This window comes from Hyla sarda, chromosome 3 (assembly GCF_029499605.1).
Source record: "Hyla sarda isolate aHylSar1 chromosome 3, aHylSar1.hap1, whole genome shotgun sequence".
Lineage (NCBI taxonomy): Eukaryota > Metazoa > Chordata > Amphibia > Anura > Hylidae > Hyla > Hyla sarda.
This window is the reverse complement of record NC_079191.1, coordinates 181,724,793-181,747,831: the sequence shown is the minus strand read 5'-3', so window position 1 is coordinate 181,747,831 and position 23,039 is coordinate 181,724,793. Positions and strand designations below refer to the sequence as shown.

The window sequence follows — 23,039 nt, the reverse complement described above, 5'->3', positions numbered from 1 at the left end:
AAAATTCCATATGATGGCTTATTTTTTGCGCCACCAATTCTACTTTGCATTGACATTAGTCATTTTACGCAAAAATACACGGCGAAATTGAAAAAAAAATGTAATTTTGTAACTTTTGGGGGCTTCCGTTTCTACGCAGTGCATTTTTCGGTAAAAATAACACCTCATCATTATTCTGTAGGTCCATACGGCTAAAATGATACCCTACATATATACGTTGGATATTGTCGTACTTTGGAAAAAAATCATAACTACATGCAGGAAAATTTATATGTTAAAAATTCTCATCTTCTAACCCCTATAACTTTTTTATTTTTCCGCGGACTCATTTTTTGTGCCATGTTCTGAAGTTTTTATCGGTACCATTTTTGTATTGATCAGACTTTTTGATCGCTTTTTATTCATTTTTTTCATGATATAAAAAGTGACCAAAAATACGCTATTTGGGATTTTGGAATTTTTTTGCGCATACGCCATTGATCGTGCAATTTAATTAACGATATATTTTTATAGTTCGGACATTTCCGCACGCGGCGATACCACATATGTTTATTTACACAGTTTTTTTTTTTTTTTTTTTTTTTTTATGGGAAAAGGGGGTGATTCAAACTTTTATTAGGGAAGGGGTTAAATGACCTTCATTAACATTTTTTTTCACTTTTTTTTTTTTTTTTTTTGCAGTGCTATAGCTCCCATAGGGAGCTACAGCACTGTACACACTGATCTCTTATGCTGATCCCTGCAAAGCCATAGCTTTGCATGGATCAACGAGATAAGGGCTCTATTGCTCAAGCCTGTAGCTCAGGTTTTGGAGCAATCAAACCCCGATCAGACGCGGCGGAGACAGGTAAGGGGACCTCCGCTTGCTTCCTAGCTGATCAACTTTGATTGCCGCGTCTGAAGAGTTAATAGCGCGCGGCACAACGATCTGTTAGCCCAGGGTCATAGCCGGGACCGACCGAGGTTAATTAAATAAAGTTCTTCTTGTTCTATTTGTGGGAAGAACTTTCAGCGTGCACTGCAGAAACTGCAAAACCGTAATTGTGCAAACCGGATGGAACTGTACGCACATACGGTTCTGTACGGTTCCTATTGACCACCATTAAAAAAAAAAAAAAAAAACGTATACGGGTTATATCCGTTTTTTTACCCTGTCAGCTTTGACAGCATGCTGGCTATTAGCGGCGGCCCCCTGCTACTGAAAACAGCCGGGGGCTGCAGAGTATGGAGCGGGCACGAGTCGGGAGCCCACTCCATACAGACTGCTGAGCGCCGCATGCTGGCCATTAGCGGCGGTGGCCCCCGGCTACTAAAAACAGCCGGGGGCTGCAGAGTACGGAGCGGGCACGAGTCGGGAGCCCGCTCCATACTCCCCTTTGAGCGCCGCTGTGAGGTCCATCGGGGGCTTTCAGGTCTGGCCCTGCATGTCCCGGGCGTCGGGCGATAGGAATTCCACATCCCTGGTCTAGTAACTGTTGTTTCTATTGACAATGAATTCCAACATAATATAGAATTAAAACCTCCTTAAAGTGTACCTGTCATCAACTAAAACTTTTTTATAGAACGTAGATGATACCATTATATGTATATTTGTAACATACACTGGTTAAAAAAAATATGTATAATTTTGTCCCTGCAGCTGTTGCTTGTGTGTCTCTTAGGAGTCCAAATACAGGAAGTGATGGTGGACAAGCAGGGCTCTGTGCACTGAGGACAAGCAGGGCTCTGTGCACTGAGGACAAGCAGGGCTCTGTGCACTGAGGACAAGCAGGGCTCTGTGCACTGAGGACAAGCAGGGCTCTGTGCACTGAGGACAAGCAGGGCTCTGTGCACTGAGGACAAGCAGGGCTCTGTGCACTGAGGACAAGCAGGGCTCTGTGCACTGAGGACAAGCAGGGCTCTGTGCACTGAGGACAAGCAGGGCTCTGTGCACTGAGGACAAGCAGGGCTCTGTAAAGTGAGGACAAGCAGGGCTCTGTGCACTGAGGACAAGCAGGGCTCTGTGTAGTGAGGCTCTGTGACATGCTATAGGCTCACACATCAGGATAATTGACAAGCCAGGAGCCTACACAGAGCCCTGCTTGTCCTGTCCTCACTTCCTGTATTTAGACTCCTCACAGAGACACACAGGCAATAGCTGCAGGGACAGCACTTTTTCACCCATAAATATACAGATTTGTGTAACCAATGTATATTACAAATATACGTAACTGTATTATCTGCATTATATAAAGTTTTTGTTCACGACAGGTACACTTTAACTAAAATCTATCTTTGAAGCAAAATGCAGCAGGACACAAACGTGATGCTGGCTCCTTTTTTGAGTCAAATAAATTACTTTTTTAGGAGCAGATCCAGGTTTTTGTACTGAAGAAGTCAGTGACAACATGATAGGCATCTTGTTGCATGCTGTTTGAAAGGTACCTTTTTTAATCTTGGAAAGAAACTGTACATTTTAATAGAATGCAAAAACATGGTGTGAAGAGATAATAACCAAAGATATGAAATACAGAGAAGCTAAAAGCCTGTATTTTTTGCACATAATTCTTCCAAATTGCCAAAAATTTACTAATATTTTTCTATTGCCCAATAATAGTTGATCAAATGAATAACAAATTACCCTTTTAATTTTAGAAGATCATCCAGTGGCAGTTAGTAAAAGACGGAGACGGAAAAAGAAGAGGTTAAACTTTACAAATGAGGCCACCCTTGAGAGTGAACTAAACCTCCAACAAACTCCTCATCCATCTCAAGCATCCAACAGTGTGAAGATCAATAAAAACAAAAAGAGGAAATTACAGCGAAAAAGACAAAAAGAAAGACTGAAGGCTGAAGGTCTGTGGAACAAAGGTAGAACCTGTCAGTCTGATGTGAGCCAGACAGAAGGCAATGCAGTGAGGGAATCTGGTGAACAGACAGAGGAAGACCGGAGAAAAAAGACAGAGGACCTGCTGGATTTCCTCCAGGCTACTCAAGAGCTTTATTTCTCTGATAGTATGTGGTGTATTTTCTTTTCTAAGTGATATCCATAAAGAAAGGAAAAGAGTGTTGAGAAATGATAGGAGACATTTGAAGATCTTAACCCCTTAAGGACCGGAGGTTTTTCCGTTTTTGCATTTTCGTTTTTTGCTCCTTGCCTTTAAAAAATCATAACTCTTTCAAATTTACACCTAAAAATCCATATGATGGCTTATTTTTTGCGCCACCAATTCTACTTTGTAATGACGTCAGTCATTTTGCCCAAAAATCTATGGTGAAGCGGGAAAAAAAATCATTGTGCGACAAAATTTAAAAAAAAACGCTGTTTTGTAAATCTTGGGGGCTTCCGTTTCTACGTAGTACATTTTTCGGTAAAAATGACACCTGATATGTATTCTGTAGGTCCATACGATTAAAATGATACCCTACTTATATAGGTTTGATTTTGTCGGACTTCTGGAAAAAATCATAACTACATGCAGGAAAATTAATACGTTTAAAATTGTCATCTTCTGACCCCTATAACTTTTTTATTTTTCCGTGTATGGGGCGGTATGAGGGCTCATTTTTTGCGCCGTGATCTGAAGTTTTTAACGGTACCATTTTTGCATTGATAGGACTTATTGATCGCTTTTTATTCATTTTTTCATGATATAAAAAGTGACCAAAAATGCACTATTTTGGACTTTGGAATTTTTTTGCGCGCACGCCATTGACCGTGCGGTTTAATTAACGATATATTTTTATAATTCGGACATTTCCGCACGCGGCGATACCATTTATGTTTATTTTTATTTTTATTTACACTGTGTTTTTTCTTTTATGGGAAAAGGGGGGTGATTCAAACTTTTAATAGGGAAGGGGTTAAATGATGTTTATTCACTTTTTTTTTGCACTTTTTTTTTGCAGTGTTATAGGTCCCATAGGGACCTATAACACTGCACACACTGATCTTTTACATTGATCACTGGTTTCTCATAAGAAACCAGTGATCGATGATTCTGCCGCATGACTGCTCATGCCTGGATCTCAGGCACTGAGCTGTCATTCGGCGATCGGACAGCGAGGAGGCAGGTAGGGGCCCTCCCGCTGTCCTGTCAGCTGTTCGGGATGCCGCGATTTCACCGCGGCTATCCCGAACAGCCCACTGAGCTAGCCGGCATGCTTTCGGTTTCACTTTAGACGCGGCGTTCAACTTTGAACGCCGCGTCTAAAGGGTTAATAGCGCGCGGCACAGCGATCAATGCCGCGCGCTATTAGCCACGGGTCCCGGCCGTTGTTAGAGGCCGGGCCCGAACCGCTATGACGCGGGGCCACGCCGTGGCCCCGCGTTATAGATCGGGAGTGGACACATGACGTTCCAGTACGTCATGTGTCCTTAAAGGGTTAAGTCAAGATACCTATCATTGTGATTCTAAGCATTATAATAATTAGTGCTCGGCATTAATGCCCTGGTGATTATCCACAGACGTGGTCTCATTGTTGGTCAGCCTATCAATAGGCATCTCAATTGTCCTACTGTAATGCTGCCATATTAGCATATAGCATTTATTGTGCTACTGTAGACATTCATCTTGTAGGTGTGACAATTTATGGAATGTGCTATCACTTCTAGAGTGGTTTAAAGCATACCTGTCAGATCCCACAAAAAAATAAAAAGGATGTGTTACTCAGTACCTAATCCTGACCATGTACTTTTAATTTGTATGCCTCTATCACCTATATTTATTATAAAAATACCTCTTTTCATTAGCTCACAGTGTTAGAAATCCTCTCAGGGGAAGGAGACGTGTCCCTCTCTTGTGGTGGTGGGAGGTGATTGGTGTATCTGCTCATGCAGCCTTGGCCATGAGTTATCTCTTATCCATGACTCATGGACAAGCTGATGCTGCTGCAGGACTAGTTAGTGTCCCTGGAGGTTGGGGACCCCTAGTGGTGGGATTTTCAGGAGCCGTTTTCTTTATAAATTTTCATCAGTAACATTATAGAAAAAGGTATTTGGATCTGACAATGTCAATTTAAGAAAATTGTAGCCTGTAATTGCACCTTAAGGGGAACATTCTGCCCAGACCATTTGTACCCTTATGTCGTATAGTATATTTTATTTAGTGCAGTTTATTCATTTACTGTATATAAGACTTCTATATATCTCGGCATAATATAGTGATTGTCACCATTCACATAACTGATGACTTAGGTTGGCCCAGTTCCTAGTGGGTATGTTTTTGTAGTGTTGCAGGAAACCAAAATGCCATAGGAAACCCATGCAGATATGGGAAGAGTATACAAACACCATTTAGATGTCGCCCTTGGATTCAAACCCAAAACACTTGTGCCGAAAGACATGTGCCACCATGCTCAGAGAATACTGGAGATAAATAAAAACTGTCTAGTTTTTCGACAGTGCAAGCTTTAGTATAGGTTCACACATTCACCAAACAGTGGAATAATGGCAGACTTTCAAACAATGTATGAACTATTTTTAAAACATTATTTCTTGCATGCAGATTGACATTTAAAGGAGTACTCCGGCCCTAAGACATCTTATCCCCTATCCAAAGGATAGGGGATAAGATGTCTGATCGCGGGGATCCAGCTGCTGGGAACCCCCTGCAATCTCTCATGCAGCACCCACCTATCTCAGCTGCACGAAGCCGTCACGCCCCCCTCCCATAGGCTTGCATTGAGGGGGCAGGGCTTGACGGCACAAGGGGGCGGAGTCGTGATGTCACGATATTCCGACCCCCGTGGTCGTGAGGCTTTAGACACGGAGCGATCATCTCTTTGTGCAGCTGAGACTGGTGGGTGCTGCATGAGAGATTACGGGGGTCTCCAGCAGCGGGACCCCCGGGATCAGACATCTTATCCCCTATCCTTTGGATAGGGGATAAGATGTCTTAGGGCCGGAGTACCCCTTTAAATGTCAATCTGCATGCATCCAAGTGCCACTAGTGGCAAGATGCACATATAGTGCACCCCAATTCTTGTAGGATTAACCATTCTAACTGGAGCTGAGCTCTCGTCATAGATGGAGACGGCTACTATCAGCAACTGGAACTCGTGTCAATAATCGACAGCAGAAATTGGTGATTTAACTTAATGCTATTAGAAGGCAAGGAAAAACTAAAGTGCAAGTATGAAAATGTCCCAGTCATTAAGGGGTTAAACAACAACCATATAGTTATACAAATATACATATCTTGCCAGACATCCTTGGGCTTATACTAAAACAGACCTTCAAATTGAGAAAGTGTAATATGTAACAAGATTATAGAAACTGAAGTGATGCCTCAAATCCGGTTGATTTCTGATTTCACATAATTTTTCTCTGTGTATTTGATGTAGGTAAACTTTTTACAGATCTAAGGGTAATCCTAGACCTTAGTTGTGGTTTACATTTCTATTAGAATATATTATTGTGTTGGTATGTCTTTCAGGCCAGTCCAGATGTGCAGACTCAACTCTGATGGGGGAACAGATCCTAGAGATTCTGGATCAGATCAAGAGTGGTGCAGTGCCTTTCTCTGAAGTTCAGCTCTTACATAATCTCAAAAGCCTGCTTCTCCTACAGGATATTGGAAGATTAAACAATTCCTTGGACAGCTTCAAAGAGCAATCCTCCATGCCCCTTGGTATGTATTTTAAGTGTTTTATATCATTCAATAGACTCTACATATCAGACAGTAATCGGGGGGAAAAAAAAGCTGGAAACAAAACAACCTAATATGTTAAATACAAAATATCTTTGTTTCATATTGCTGATGCATTTAGAAAATATTATCTGTTATAGTACCGCACATAAGTGAGTTCACCCCTCCATATTATTGTAAATATTTTATTTTATCTTTCCATGTGACAACACTGAAGAAATGACACTCTACTACAATGTAAAGTAGTGAGTGTACAACCTTTGTTTAGTGTTGTCCCCTTGAAATAACTCTACACAGCCATTAATGTCCAAACATTGGCAGCAAAAGTGAGCAAGTGGACCCAAATAGCCATTTTTTCTCCCCAGTGTCATGTGACCCATTAATGTTACAAGGTGTGAATGGGGAGCAGGTGTCTTAAATTTGGTGTTATTGCTCACACACTTTGTAATACTGGTCATTGGAAGTTCGGCATGGCACCTCGTGGCAAAGTACTCTCTAAGAATCTGAAAAAAAAGGTTTCCCTAAATGTAGATGATCTAGGCTATAAGAAGATTGCCAAGACTCCGAAATTGAGCTGCACCACAGTGTAAAAAGACCATACAGTGGTTTCACGCGACAGGCTCCACTGGTTGAGTGCACATTTTCAGCATTATGTCCAGAGGTTGTCTTTGGGAAATAGATGTTTGAGAGGTTGAATGGGGGGGGGGGGGGGTTGTATACAGCCTATCAGTGCTCAGACCATATGCCGCACACTCCATCAAATTCGTCTGCATGGCTGTTATCCCAGAAACAAGCCTTCTAAAGGTGATTCACAAAAACAAAAAAAAAAAGCCTGAAAACCATTTGCTGAAGATAAACAGAGTAAGGACATGGATTACTGGGACTATAATGAGACCAAGAAAAACGTATTCGGTTCAGATGGTGTCAAGCAACTAGGGGAGGAGGACAAAGACAAGTGTCTTTCCTACAGTCAAGTGTGGTGGTGGGAATGTCATGGTCTGGGTCTGCATGAGTGCTGCTGATACTGGGGAGCTACAGTTTATTGAGGAATCATAACTGCCAACATGTACTGTGACATACTGAAGCAGAGCATGATCCTTAACCCTATTGAGTATTTGTGGAGCATCCTCAAATGGAAGGTGGGGAAGTGCATGGTCTCTAATATCCACCAGCTCTGTGAGGTCATGGAAGAGGACTCCAGTGACAAGCTGTGAGGCTCTGGTGAACTCCATGCCCAAGAGGCTTAAGAGTATGCTGCAAAATAATGATGACCACACAAAATATTGACACTTTAGGACTAATTTGGACATTTCCTCATAGGGGTGTACTTACTTTTTTTTGCCAAGTTTTAGACACTAATGCTGTGTTTTCAGTTATTTTGAGGGGGCAACAACATTAAATGGGAACTGTCAAAATCAAAAACTTTTTATATGTTGTACATCTTAGCAAACCTATACCTTTCTAATATACTTCTTAAAAAATGTTATCTCCTTTTCAAAGAAAGCATGGCTTATAAAAACGACAACTAGGGGTCCCCATACCATCAAAACGTAATGCTGTACAGCTGCAGCATAATCTGCACTCCTCTTTGCTCCCTCCCGTCCTATTAGAGTCCTGTCTGAAAACCGAGAGGGGAAGCAGGGGTTACAGAGCAGCCTGTAATGATTGGATGTAGGTACACAGCACAGCAGACTCAGGGAGGAAGTGAATGCAGGGTGAGTGAGGACGCTCCAGGATAAGTGAGCAGAAGAACAGAGGGATTTGTGAGCCAAATACAGAAGCTAGGAAGAAAGGAATATAAAACTGGAACATCTACAGAAGCGCTTTCTCCCATGGAGATCAATTTCTGTGCGAGTTAGATTCTCTCTTCTTTAGATTCTCCTGTTTTATATTAATTTGTTCCTGCATATTACTAGTGTGCTTGCTGCATTTCCCAGAGAAACTCCATCTGGTAAGGAGCCAATCTACCTTCCCCTTTTGCTTGTTGTTTGAGCTTCACCAGGGGCGCACTTTTTGTTTGTTTCTTACGGTTTAAATACAGAACCTAGACACATAGGTTATCGGTATCGGCCCTAAAAAAATCAATATCGGTCGATCCGTATTTCCTGTGTACTTTCAGGTCGATAGCCGATAACTTATACCGATATTCCGGTATAAGCTTCACCCCAAATGTCCGTGGTAAAATGTGTGTGTGCGGGTATACCCTGATAAACTGTTTCTGGCCCCGCAAAAGCCGCTGCAGATCAGTGATTTAAAGCTGGTGCTTTAAATCAATGAACTGCAGTGGCTTTTGCGGGGCCAGAGACCGCCGCCGCCACCCTCTTCTCTCCCCCTGCCCTTCCTGGGGTTCTGAATCCAAACACTGCCCCTGCCTATCCTCTGGCCAGAGACCGCAGCTGCCCACTTCTCTCCCCTGCCACTCCTGAGTCCAATCACTACCGCTGCCCCATTGCCTCCCCCATCCCCGGTGTTCCCGGGGTCTGCAATACTTCTGGCTCCGGAGTGTCCTGGGCTGTCACTATACGCACTGACGGTGACGTCGCGTTGAGGACATGACTTGTCATTGCGCAGCACACAGCAATAGTGCAGGACGCCGCAGGAGCCAGAAGTAGCGCGGACCCGGGAACAGGTAATTATAACACCGGGGATGGGGGAGGCAATGGGGCAGAGGCAGTGGTTGGACTCAGGACTGGTGGGCGGCGGCGGTCTCTGGCCAGAGCATAGGCGGGAGGGGGGGGAGCAGTGGCGGTGGTTGGACTCAGGACTGGCAGGGGGGAGAGAAGCAGGCGGCGGCGGTCTCTGGCCAGAGGACAGGCAGGGGGGCAGCGGCGGTGGTTGGACTCAGAATCCCAGTACAGGCAGGGAAAGAAGCGTGCAGTGGTGGCGGTCTCTGGCACAGCAAAAGCCACTGCAGTTCATTGATTTAAAGCGCCTGCATTATGAGCAAGGTAATTGCCGATACCAATAACTTCCAAAATCGTGAATACCGGCTGATAATATCGGCCAAACCGATAATCGGTCGACCCCTTAAAGAAAAGACATGTAAAGCATCTGCATGACCGAGTGAGTAACATGTATATGCATTATTTTATTTTTTATCTGTAACTAGCTGAGTACCTTTATACAGACAAGGAGAGCGCTCCTAGTGTGATAACATAATGTGAAGAGGAGATGAACAAACAAGTAGAATTGCTCACAAAGTATAGTTGTACTACGACCAAGTACAACTATGGTAAAAGCGTGGAATAACCCTTCAACGGGCGAAGAACGGCAGCCGCTCCTGGTAACACAGGTGAAGCACTCAGACGGATCCCTCCAAGGAACAGCCCAGGATAAAGGCAGCGCACAAAACTTCAAAGGTAAAATGGTTTATTTACCCCGCATGCAACCATGCATGCCGGGTAAATAAACCATTTTACCTTTGAAGTTTTGTGCGCTGCCTTTATCCTGGGCTGTTCCTTGGAGTGATCCGTCTGAGTGCTTTAGCTGAGTACCTGGCATTGCTCGGTTTTTCCTTCCTAATCCTTGTTGGGGAGGAAAAACAAAGGAGGACGCTTTTGACTTCATATCCCATCCTCCTATATTTGTTGTCATATACCGTCCCCATATCCCGACCTCCTATCCCAGCCTCATATTCCGTAATCATATCCCGACCTCCTAGCCCGTCCCCATAGCCCGTCCCCTCTTTGTGAGATGGGGTGTGGCTTGCAAGCCGGACTGACACATTCACCAGGAGATGCAGAGCGGAGCTTGTGGAGTAAGGTACTGGAAGTCCCATATACCTGCATGGGACTTAAAACAAAAACCCATCTTTTATATAAGGGTGTAGGTAAGGGTTAATTTAACTATCATATACTTTTATTTGACATATAAGTAATATGTGTACCAGGTATTATTGAAATATCTCCAGCCGTACGGAAGTAATGTGGGAACATACATTTCTCATTGATTTTCATGGGACTTTAAACAAAAACCCTGACCCTGGCAAATGGGGGTTTGTTGTTCACATATAAGTAACATATGTACCAAGTTTCATGTTAATATCTTTAGCCGTTTGGACGTGATGCTGGAACATACATACACACATACTTACATACATACATACATACATACATACATACATACATACACACACACACATTGGGGAAGATTTATCAAAGATGTCCCGCATCAATATAGAACAAACTACAGAGGGTTAGGCCGGTCTATTGTGCGCCTAATTTATTTAAAGTTGCACGGCTCTTGATAAATTCTGCGCACAGACTTTGTGATCTATGCTTTAGACTGTATTCAAACCTGCTCCAGCATGGTCTGACATTTTGGCGTACTTTCAGCCCATGCGACTTGTCGCCGAAAAGTCACTTTTGATAAATTCAGCACCAATGCATTTTCCATCTAAAATAGACTAGAATTCATCATGTTCTAAAAATCCTTTTAAAGCAAAAGTCGCAAAAAAGTCGCACATATTTAGACTGCGACTTTCTGTGCGACAAATTTAGATGAGAAAAACCAGTCTAAATCCTTTGATAAATCTCCCCCATTGAGAAATATGTATATACAGATATGACAGATATACATAAACCCCTTGCCGCAGAACGCCGGGTATACAGGAGGGTTATGAATTGAGCTCAGAAGCTGAGCTCTCATCATACCCGCATGGTCCTGGCTGCTATCAGCAGCCAGGACCCGTGGCTAATGCCTGACATCGCCGTTCCGGCAGATGTCCGGCATTAACTCTTTAGATGCGGCGTGATGTGTCGATCAGCTAGGACGCAGCAGGAGGGTGTCTTACCTGCCTCCTGTGCATCCGAACGTCGATTGATTGCTGCAAGCCTGAAATCCAGGCTTGAGCAATCAACCGCCGATAACACTGATCAATGCAAAGCTATGGCTTTGCAGTGATCTGTGTAAAAGATCAGTGTGTGCAGTGTTATAGCCCCCCTATGGGAGCTATAACACTGCAAAAAAAAAAAGTGAACAAAAAAAGTTAATAAAGATCATTTAACCCCTTCCCTAATAAAAGTTAGAATCGCCCCTCTCTTCCCATAAAAAAAAAACCTGTGTAAATAAAAATAAACATATGTGGTATCGCCGCGTGCGTAAATGTCCAAACTATAAAAATATAACTTTAAACTGCACAGTCAATGGTGTACGCACAAAAAAATTCCAAAGTCCAAAATAGCTTATTTTTGGTCACTTGTTATAACAAAAAAAATGAATAAAAAGCGATCAAAAAGTCTGATCAAAACAAGTGGTACCGATTAAAAACTTCAGATCACGGCGCAAAACATGTGCCCTCATACTGCCCCGTAGATGGAACAATAACAAGTTATAGGGATAAGAAGAGGACAATTTAAAACGTATACATTTTCCTGCATGTACCGTATATACTCGAGTATAAGCCGAGGCCCCTAATTTCAACCCAAAATCCCAGGAAAAGTTATTGACTCAAGTATAAGCCTAGGATGGGAAATACATCATCCCCCCCCCCCTTTCATCATCCAGACCCCCGTCATTAACATCCTCATCATCATCACCGCCTGTCATCATCCAGACCCTCATCATCACCTGTCATCATCCCCTTGTCATCATCCCACACCCCCTTGTCATCATCCCCACCCCCTTCATCATCCCCTTGTCATCATCCCCACCCTCCTTCATCATCCCCTTGTCATCATCCTCTTGTGAACTATCCGCCCTCAGTGGTCTTCAACCTGCGGACCTCCAGAGGTTTCAAAACTACAACTCCCAGCAAGCCCGGGCAGCCATCGGCTGTCCGGGCTTGCTGGGAGTTGTAGTTTTGAAACCTCTGGAGGTCCGCAGGTTTGAAGACCACTGCGGCCTTCGACATCATCCAGCCCCCTCTCACCCCCTTTAGTTCTGTACAGTGCTCGGCGCTGGTCCGGTGCTGCAGGACTGTCAGGTGGGGAGGTCGTCCGGTGGGATAGTGGTTCTGGGCTGCTATCTTCACCGGGGGCGCCTCTTCTCCGCGCTTCGGGCCCAGAATAGAGGCGTTGCCTTGACGATGACGCAGAAGGACGTTGGTAATGAACGTACCTCTGCGTCGTCGTCAAGGCAACGTGACTATTCTGGGGCCTCGGACCGAAGCGCGGAGAAGAGGCCTCCCCGGTGAAGATAGCAGCCCGGAACCACTATCCCACCGGACGACCTCCCCACCGGACAGTCCTGCAGCACCGGACCAGCGCCGAGCGGAGGCGAGTAGTGTACAGAACTAAAGGGGGTGAGAGGGGGCTGGATGATGTCGAAGGCCGCAGTGGTCTTCAACCTGCGGACCTCCAGAGGTTTCAAAACTACAACTCCCAGCAAGCCCGGACAGCCGATGGCTGCCCGGGCTTGCTGGGAGTTGTAGTTTTGAAACCACTGGAGGTCCGCAGGTTGAAGACCACTGCGGGTGGAGAGTTCACTCGAGTATAAGCCGAGGGGGGTGTTTTCAGCACGAAAAATCATGCTGAAAAACTCGGCTTATACTCGAGTATATACGGTAGTTATGATTTTTTTCCAAAGTAATAAAAAAATCTAACCGATATAAGTAGGGTATCCTTTTAATGGTATGGACCTACAGAATGAAGATAAGGTGTCGTTTTTAATGAAAAATGTACTGTGTAGAAACGGAAGCCCCCAAAATTTACAAAATGGTGTTTTTTCTTTTTGTCGCACAATGATTTTTACCGTAGAATTTGGGGTAAAATGACTGATGTCATTACAAGGTAGAATTGTTGGCACAAAAAATAAGTCATCATATGGATTTTTAGGTGCAAAATTTAAAGGGTTATGATTTTTAAAAGGTAAGGAGGAAAAACGCTCGGTCCTTAAAGGGGTACTCCGCCCCTAGACATCTTATCCCCTATCCAAAGGATAGGGGATAAGATGTCAGATCGCCGCGGTCCCGCTGCTGGGGACCCTTGGGATCCCCGCTGCGGCACCGCGCTATCATTACAGCACAGAGCAAGATCGCTCTGCGTGTAATGATGGGCAGTACAGGGGCCGGATCATCGTTATGTCACGGATCCGCCCCTCGTGACGTCACGACCCGCCTCTTTCAATACAAGTCTATGGGAGGGGGCGTGGTGGTCGTCACGCCCCCTCCCATAGACTTGCATTAAGGGGACGGGCCGTGATGTCACGAGGGGCGGCGCCATGACGTCACGCTGCTCCGTCCCCCGTATCGCCCGTCATTACGCACAGAGCGAACTCGCTCTGTGCTGTAATGATGGCGTGGTGCCGCAGCGGGGATCCCGGGGGTCCCCAGCAGCGGGACCGCGGCGATCTGACGTCTTATCCCCTATCCTTTGGATAGGGGATAAGATGTCTAGCGGCGGAGTACCCCTTTAAGGGGTTAATCACTGTAATACAGGCTGTGCACTCACTACTTTACATTGTAGCAGAGTGTAATTTCTTCAGTGTTGTCACATGCAACGATATAATAAAATATTTACAAAAATCTGAGGAGTGGAATTACTTATGTGAGTTAGTGTATCTTGGCATTTGCAGTGTTTTCCAGTGTATTAAATTGTATCTGCTGCATAAACTTGAATTCCCATGCATTCTTTTCTAGTATCATCTTCATGCACAGCAATAATACATTATATAGCATGGAAATGCTAGGAAATCATGTTCCTCTATGACTTCTAAGCAGCCCTTCAGCCGGATCTGTAGTTCCACACCTGTGTAGCATGGAGAATTTAATTTTACCCGCTGCAGCTTTATACCATTATTGGCTTTCACCCACGATATATTATCCATAAGATCGGGGATAACAAGCTGATCGGTCGGGAACCAACAGCTGGGATCCTCACAGATTCTGAAAATTGGGACATAATAGTCCCTGTAATGAAAAGAGTGTATCGGGCATGTGCAGCCACTGTTCCATTTGTTCTCCATGGGGCTTTGTTCACTCTTCACTTTAAGGACAATTATGTCCCCATTCTCATACCTGTGGTGCTCCCAGCGGTTGGACTGCCACCGATCAGCATGTTATCCCATATCCTATGCATAGACAACAAGTTGAGATGAGAATACAGAAAACAAATCATTATGTTGGTTTATATTGACCTGGCAGCTTACTATTTTGAAGTGCCTGCAGTTGTGGAACTACCTACATCTATTCAGAACACCAGAAGTCTGCTTTGTTTTGATTCAGAGAGGCAATTTCTAGATGGGATTAAGTCAGTATTTAGAAACCCTGGCCATAAAGAAGTAGGATTAGGTCAGAGTTGCAAAGTAACTTATGTTGCAAGGTAACTTATGTGACAAATCGATTTGTGCTCTGTTCTATTTTGCATCAATATTTTATCAATTTTTTTTAGGAGATTCTGTCACAGATTTTGTTGTTTTTATCCTAAAAATGACAAATACCTCAGCAGAATCTGCCAGTGCTACGTAGGGTAGTGGGATCTGTCGAGCACCAAAAACTTCCATCATGTGATAGATCTGTTAAAGAATTGTGGCTTCTGTGAGCCACATTGCATATGTCAGCAGAGCTGTAGTCATTTATATGGGGTTCTTTAAAGGGGTATTCCGGGCAAAAACATCTTATCCCCAATCCTTTCCATAGGGGATAAGATGTTTTTGCCCGGAATACCCTGATCGCGGGGGGCCCGCCACAGGGACCCCCGCGAGCTCCCTGCAGCAGTCCGCATTCTATGTGTAGCTGCGTCTGAAGTTTCGGAAACCTCACGTCCCCGTCTCGTAAGCCCGGAGGTTTCCGAAACTTCAGACTCGGCTACACGTAGAATGCGGGCTGCTGCAGGGAGATCGCGGGGGCTCCCAGCGGCAGGCCCCCCGCAATCAGACATCTTATCCCCTATCCTTTCGATAGGGAATAAGATGTTTTTGCCCGGAATACCCCTTTAAATATTCCCTGATCTTCTCTTTTCTTTAATAGGCTCTGCAGCTCATACTTAATGGAAAATGGTTAAAGATTCTGCTCATTTAAAAGATTAAACCAAACTGTAGATCTCTGCCAAGAAATAAGTGGGCAGAGAACCAGTACAAAAGCACAAGATGTACAAAGCTTGATGTGCATTGGACATTAGGCTCAAATCCAATAACAAACATGAACCATGTGTAATCAAACAAATAAGTGTAAGAAATCCAGTTAATTCTTTTTTCATATATGTGTGTGTGTGTGTGTGTGTGTATGTGTGTATATATATATATATATATATATATATATATATATATATATATAATATATATGCTGACTATGATCATATTAATCCACTATATATATATATATATATATATATATATATATATATATATATATATATATGCTGACTATGATCATATTAATCCACTATATATATATATATATATATATAATATATATGCTGACTATGATCATATTAATCCACTATATCTGACGCCCAAAAAGACTCTTAAAAAGCATGACCAATATGGAACGGCTTTAAACACGACATACCCAGGGGTTTTATTCTTAGCTTTTTAATATGCTGGACTGCTGGGTAACTTACTTATAACACTTTTGAGCAGGTGCTAAGTGGTAGTTTGCAAATATAAACCTGTATCTAGAAAACAGTACAGGGAAACCAGTTTGGTCTACAAACTAACCCGTAAGAAATAGACTCTATTGGCCAGTGGTCTTGCACCAGGTTACAAGATCAGATAAGCTTCACTCGCTTCTCATTTTTCTGCATTCTTATACTGTAGTACAAAAAAAAAAAAAAAAACTAAACAAAAGACAAGCGATTAAGGTTGACGTGTCCTTCCTCTCCTGTGTATAATTGAATGAAACAGATACATGCAGAATATAATGGATTGTAACCACCTAGAAATATTTTTTGTCTCCGCTTATTTTCCTTTGTCTTTTGCAGATCACATAAAGGCGCTACGTTCTTTGTTTGTCTACTGGATTACGAATATCTTACCAATAAAGACAAAACCCACAGAGTGATTACTGTTCCAATACTAATTCATGCAGTTTTTACATTAACTTTCCCTAAATGAAAGAATATGATTTTGAGAGGCACACAATTAGTGTCATGACCTATTAACACTGTCGTCAAGGCTTCCATTTTCAAGGAAGACTGAATGGATCCAATTTGTAACAGCTTATTGACTGTTCATGAGGTCTTCCTACAGCAAACAGTTGCTACTGTGTTCATCATCAACAATAAAAACCTGATGGAACAGAACTGTTACTGTAGGTTGTTAATCTTTCAGATCTGTAAGTGGTCACTAAGAAATGGACTTGTCATAAAATATTAGATACTTAGCAGATGCTGGATACTTAATGTTTGATATTTAAAAAATTGTAAACAGCAGGCACCATTACATAAATTCTGCAGCAATATTTTGCATGGGGTCCAGGGTATACATGGAATATATACACTTAACGGGGGTGCAGAACCTAATACAGGGCATCCTTATAAGCAAGACAAGTAGAAAAAAGTAGTTTGCCCTCACCTGATGGTAGATAAAAACTTTCCAACTTTAATGATTCCTTTTAAAATATGCCCAGGAGGTGGTGAAGATAGTCCGGGATCAGCCTAAGATGCAGATTGGCAGAGAGGCTGATATCCGTTTTGCGGAGCTTGCTTTCTCTAAGGCTTAGAGGAAGAAGGCTACCATAATGCAGACTTCAGCTTCTCTGTCAGCTTAGACTCGGACTATCCTCAACATCTCCTGGGCATATTTTAAAATGAATCAACAATGTGTTACTCACCATGTCATGCAGATGCTTTCTATTTTTAATGTGCCTTGCTTCTGTATTTGGTTTACAAATTCCTGTGTTTTGCTGCTTACTTATTCTGACATTACTGCTCAGAAAGGGGTGTGTCCAAGGCAAGCACTGAACCTGTTCGCACTATTCATTCACTTCTGCCTTGAGTCTGCCTTCTGCCTTATTTTACCTGTTCGCACTATTCATTCACTTCTGCCTTGAGCTTCTCTGTAACCCCCACCTCTCTGTTTTCATGCTGCAGTCTGATAGACAGGAGTGAGCCCAGATAAGTGCTAGTCCTTCCCTCACTAACTGGACTTTGTTTCAGTCAGTGCTTCAGCTGGGGCAAAGATGATGCTGCAGCTGGACAGAATTATGTTTTGCATGGTATGGGGACCCCTAGTGATCTTTCTTATAAGTCATGATTTCTATAAAATGGAGATAACAATATGTTTTTTTTTTTTATAAAGTATATTAGAAAGGTTAATCTTTTGCCAAGATGTACAACATATTAAGTTTTTGATTTGTACATTGCCCTTTTAATGTTGCCCCCCCCCCAAATAACTCAGGACTCAGCCATTAATTTCTAACCTTGGCAACAAATGTGAGTACACCCCTAAGTGGAAATTGCACCAAAAGTGTCAACATTTTTGTGCGGACACCAGTATTTTCAAGCACGGTCTTAAACCTTACAGTATGCATAACGTTTACCAGAGCTTCACAGGTTGCTACTGGAGTCCTCGTCCAGTTGCATAACATTAGTGCTCGTCCACTTGCAGGACCTACGCTCCCCCCACCTTCCCTTTGAGAATGCCCCACAGATGCTCAATAAGGTTTAGGTCTAGAGACATGCTTGGCCAGCCTTTTGTAATTTACTTTGTTGAATAGCTTGAAGAGCAGATATAGAGGAGCAGGGGAGAAGGATCGCTGATCTTCTGCAGCTTACAACATTAATGTTTAGACAGTGATTGTGAATTTACAGCTATTGTATGTGGATAGACAGCGGGAGCAGCAGCTAACACAGATGGGAGAATCAAGGCTTCCTTTTGTTGTCTGATTTGTCATCAAAGTTTACATTTTTATGCAATAAACATATAGGTATACTAATATAGCAAACAAGGCATCATGCTGCTACAAAAAATTATGACTGCTGAATGTGAAGCACATGTAAAAAAAAATGCTTTGGACATTTTCATATCTATTTGCTTCAGACTTCGGCCCCTTTTACACTGACGTTGTGCCTTAACGGACATTATTTTTGACAGGAAACAACGGATCCCAAAAGATCCCATTAACTATTATGGGGTCCGTCGGGCACCATTGTTTTTTGACGGGAGTAGCGAGAGGAAAAAAATGTGCATGATGTATTTTTACTCCCGCTATTTTCCTCGGGCTCCCCAACTGCCTTACAGGGGTTATCCAGGATTAGAAAAAACTAAGTTTATTTCTTTAAGAAACAGCACAACACTTGTTCTCTGGGTGTGTGAGGTATTGCATCTCAGTTTCATTCAAGTGAATTGAGCCAAGTTGAAATGCCTAACACAACCTGAGGACAGGAGTGGTGGTGTTTTTGGATCAAAGAAGTAGTCTCATGGAACAAAACTTAGATCGCTGGGGGGGGGTTTGGCTATCTTCGGCTCTCCCATAGAGATATATGGAGGGGACGGGGGTTGTGGCGTTCTGCTCCGCAGGAGAACCGAGGCTCCATAAAGGAGATTGCGGGGGGGCCCCAGTGCTCGGACCCCCCACGATCTAAAACGTATCCCCTATCCTGCAGATAGGGGATAAGTTTTATTCCATGAAAGATCTTTAATTAATTAGCTCTAATTTTCTATTTCTAAATAACTACTTTAAACAGTTTTGCCCATCTCATTAAAGAGAATCTGTCAGCTCTATATCAGAACTCAACTGTCAGGCATTGCCAAGCCCCAACCTGCATCTGGGAATGGGGCCAAAATTGTCCCTAAAATGAATGGTGCAGACTGCTCCTGTGTGGCCGCTGAACTCAGTATTGTTTGGCAGCCCCATAGAGAATGAATTAAGCTGTGGCTGCGCAGGTGCAGTCCACCCAATTCATTCCAGGCACAATTATGTCCCCATTTTTGGGATTAACAGGGGTTCCAGAAGTTGGACGCCCAGCAATCCTGCTTGTTGCCCCTTTCCTGTGGACTAATGAAATGGGAAAACCCATTTAATTGCTGAGACAGAAACCTTTGCACTTATTTTTGAGCTAGACAGAACAGTCTTTAGTCTACTTGTTTAAGTGATTTTTTGTATAAATTCCATTTTGTTTTCTCTGTTGCAATAGACTCACTGATTCATTGGTATAGTTCCGCTGTCTATTTTCAATGCAAATGTTTCTGCTATAGACTGCAAAATGGTACCCTGCAATGCCTTGTATTCAGCTAAATCTTTCCTTAAAATACCCTCTTTATGTTTCTCTGGGTGACGCCTGAAAGAAAGAAAACATAAAGAGAATAAGATAATAACTTCTCAAGCAGCAGGTCCAGAGGTGACCCCGATTGCTGCAGCTTTCAGAAGACGTACTTTCGACTTCTTAGCAAAGAATTAAAATCTCCGACAGTTGCACAGAAGAAACAATCTTCTATACACATTAAAGATGTGGCACAGACAACAAAGCTGGTGTTAGTGAAACCTTACCTTTTCATTGTATTATATTTAAGCTGTATCAATGGAATAAAAGAATGTGCGTAGCAGCAGAACTATTTACATCTCACTACCCTGATATTCTAAGCTCTCAAAGCTGTCATGTCTTGCAGTTTTTATAAACGTTACTAAAAGCGTTTACATTGTCTCTTTTTTTTATGTAAAGTTAAAACTTTTTACTATGCAGCTTAGCGAATATTTGTTGGAAGAATCATTACCCATAACTAGCCAGCAGGTGTTTATCTTCCTCAAAAATGTTAAGCTCAGGACGTGGATGTATATACTGTATGGCCATCTGAGTTCACATGTCGCAATAGTGGGTTATACAGTTAGTTACCTGCAACTAAATAACTGCAGTTTGCAGTGGATTAGTTATTGGCTGCATGGTTTTTATATTTAAAATGTCACATAATGCAGGGGTAACTAACGGCCTAGGCTAACCCATGACTTCTGACCCTGCCTACTTGATGATCAGCCCTAAATGATGGATCCCCAACTTGGTAATGGTCCCTACTTGTAATAAAGTGCAGGGCATAGCAATGTCAAAAAATTAAAAATACAAACTGCAGCAGTTAGGGAGCAGGTCATGGCACAATGGGTTAAACAGACACAGACCAAGGAGTAACGTCAAAACACAAGGAATGTACAAACAGACAAAGAGATGTCAGACAGGCAAAGTGAAAACTAAGTGGCGAAGTACAGAATTATAAAGCAAAATAGTCAGGTCACAAGCCAAGGTAATAACACAGGTATACAAGAATACAGCAGATACAGAGCCAGTAAGTAAGTATCTCTATCACAAGCAATGTGTTGAGGACAGAGTAAGGATTAAATAGCCCATCTCATGGGGGTGTGGATGTGGAGGCTGATATAATTTACTCATCGTCAAAGCCACCTCTTTGACCTGGGATGTGGTTATGGCAAAGAGCAATGCCACAGCATTTTTTCCAATAAATGTGCTCAAGCTGTGTGATAACATCAACAAAAAGCATATACTTACTTTTCTTGCTTCCCCTGCAACCTAGTTTTTACAGTGCCCAGTTTCTGGTGAACTTCGCTTCCTTCACACTGCACATCACATAACCACTCACTAAGCCAATCACTAAGGAACACAGCTGCAGCCTACACAATTGCGTTCCCTTCAAACATTAAACACACAACAGGGCATAAATGTACACCCTGGTGTGCTAAATACTAGGCAACCCGGGCATATGTTTATGCCCTTCATTTTATAGTGGTTAACAAGGGCCAAATTGTGATATCTGTGCAACTGGTTTGGAGCATCTACATACTGGAAAGCTAGTGGCTTGTTCCCCATATGCTGAGGATAGTACCTACCAAAAGTCAATGCGTCTGATGCTAAAGTCTTGGTGCACACAGATACCAAAGAACATCTAAAGAGTTCTTGTGGAGTTCATGATGTGATTCAATCAGCTGCAGCCATGTCCTGCCCGACTTCTCCCCAGACTGACCCAAAGCCACATCCCCTACTGTAAGCTGATTGCCGAAAGCACCATGTTCAGATGATAATTTTCGGCTGGCAAAAATTCGGTGCATCATCAATATTTATATATGTATATTTCAATTCTCTGGTTACTCTACAGTACATAATATCAATATCACTGTGAGGACATATCTCTTGATAAGTGCAAAGTCACTTGTGACACACTATACAGCTAGTCAAGATTTATGTGCCAAACCATTTAGTCAGAGAATATTTCGTATGTCAGCAATTTCACTGATAACAAAAAGAAACACAGGGAAACCAAGTTTTTACAAATCTTTATTTTTGTCCAATTTATAATCAATATGTATTAAAAGTTAAGTTGTTAAGTTTTATTAGAACTTGTTGGGAAAGAAGTCCAGGGATATATTTTATAGACCAACTTTAAGTTCTCCCCTCTTCTGGATTTATACCATTGGAAAACAGCCTAGATCTTGTCCCGCTTACTAAAAACAGCAGTAGGCGCACTAAAAATCACTTTATCACCACTCTAAAGAGTTCATACAACCTTTTTTCATGTTTTAAACTAGAGATGAGCAAATCAAATCTGACGAAGTAAAATTCGTTCCGAATTTCATGAAAAGTTCTGACATGTACCCGCTGCTGCCCTGCTCCTAGCGCAATCAGTGCACCGCTGAGACATGTCTATTCTCTGCTGCTCATCTCCTGGATGTGTATTTCATCTCTGTACGGAGATGAGCAGCAGAGAATAGACATGTCCCGGCGGTGCGCTAGGAGCAAGGCAGCAGCAGGGACGTGTCGGGCGGCAGTGAATGAATGGAGCCTACATGCGGGACATGTCGGCTTCATTAATTCATTCACCGCCGCCAGTTTCCAACATGCTCCCGCAGCTGCCCTGCTCCAAGAAGATGAGGAGCAGGCAACGGGAGGGGAAATAAGGACACTTTGGGGGGGCAATAAGGATAAGCACACTGGGGCCAATGAATTATTATAAACACACTGGGGCCAATGAATAATTATAAATATGCATGAGGGGCATACATTTGGGGGTCAAATTGGTAGTTTAAAAACCCCGCCGGGAGCCCTGAATGGTTCCTTGCCGGCGGTTATTCAGGGCTCCAGGAATTTAAAAGTGAAAGTAAAAATTCACCGCACATCGCAGGGGAGCGGAGCATGCTGCCTCCACCCCTGTTTAATAACTTCTGACGTGAGACCAGGTGCAATCAATCCCTCAGCCCATGTACTACAACCCTCATGATGGGGGTAGTAGTACTAACACTAATGTAGCCTCCCCTGCTACTGGCAGACTCCCTCAGCCGGGGAACTACTACTCCCATCATGGAAACAAGTGTTCCATGATGGGAGTAGTAGTAGTCCCAGCTGCGGGAGTCTGTAGGCAGTGGTGTTAAAACGGCCATAAAATTACGGTGCATGACGGATGTTATAACGGGCCTTAATGGATGAATATGCCCGAATATTATTCAGCTGTTAGCACCCGTTATTTCATCCATTATTATACATCTGTTTTTTTAATTATACAATACAGAAAACAGATGTTTAATAACGGATGAAT

General features: G+C 42.9%; 1 protein-coding gene across 6 annotated transcripts in view; it reads left to right on the top strand.

Annotated features, from left to right (window-relative positions):
* Positions 1 to 20,138, top strand: part of ERICH1 (glutamate rich 1) — a 49,624-nt gene extending 29,486 nt beyond the window's left edge. For 3 of the 6 annotated variants that reach the window (XM_056565706.1, XM_056565702.1, XM_056565701.1), the window contains 3 exons: positions 2,635 to 2,994; positions 6,417 to 6,611; positions 19,794 to 20,138. In XM_056565706.1, the coding sequence (XP_056421681.1) occupies positions 2,635 to 2,994; positions 6,417 to 6,611; positions 19,794 to 19,906 (668 nt within the window). In that variant the 3' untranslated portion in view covers positions 19,907 to 20,138. Of the gene's footprint in view, positions 1 to 2,634; positions 2,995 to 6,416; positions 6,612 to 15,534; positions 15,736 to 16,486 lie in introns of those variants that run through there. The other 3 variants (XM_056565704.1, XM_056565703.1, XM_056565705.1) reach the window with 2 other exon arrangements.
* Positions 20,139 to 23,039: the final 2,901 nt, after the last annotated feature.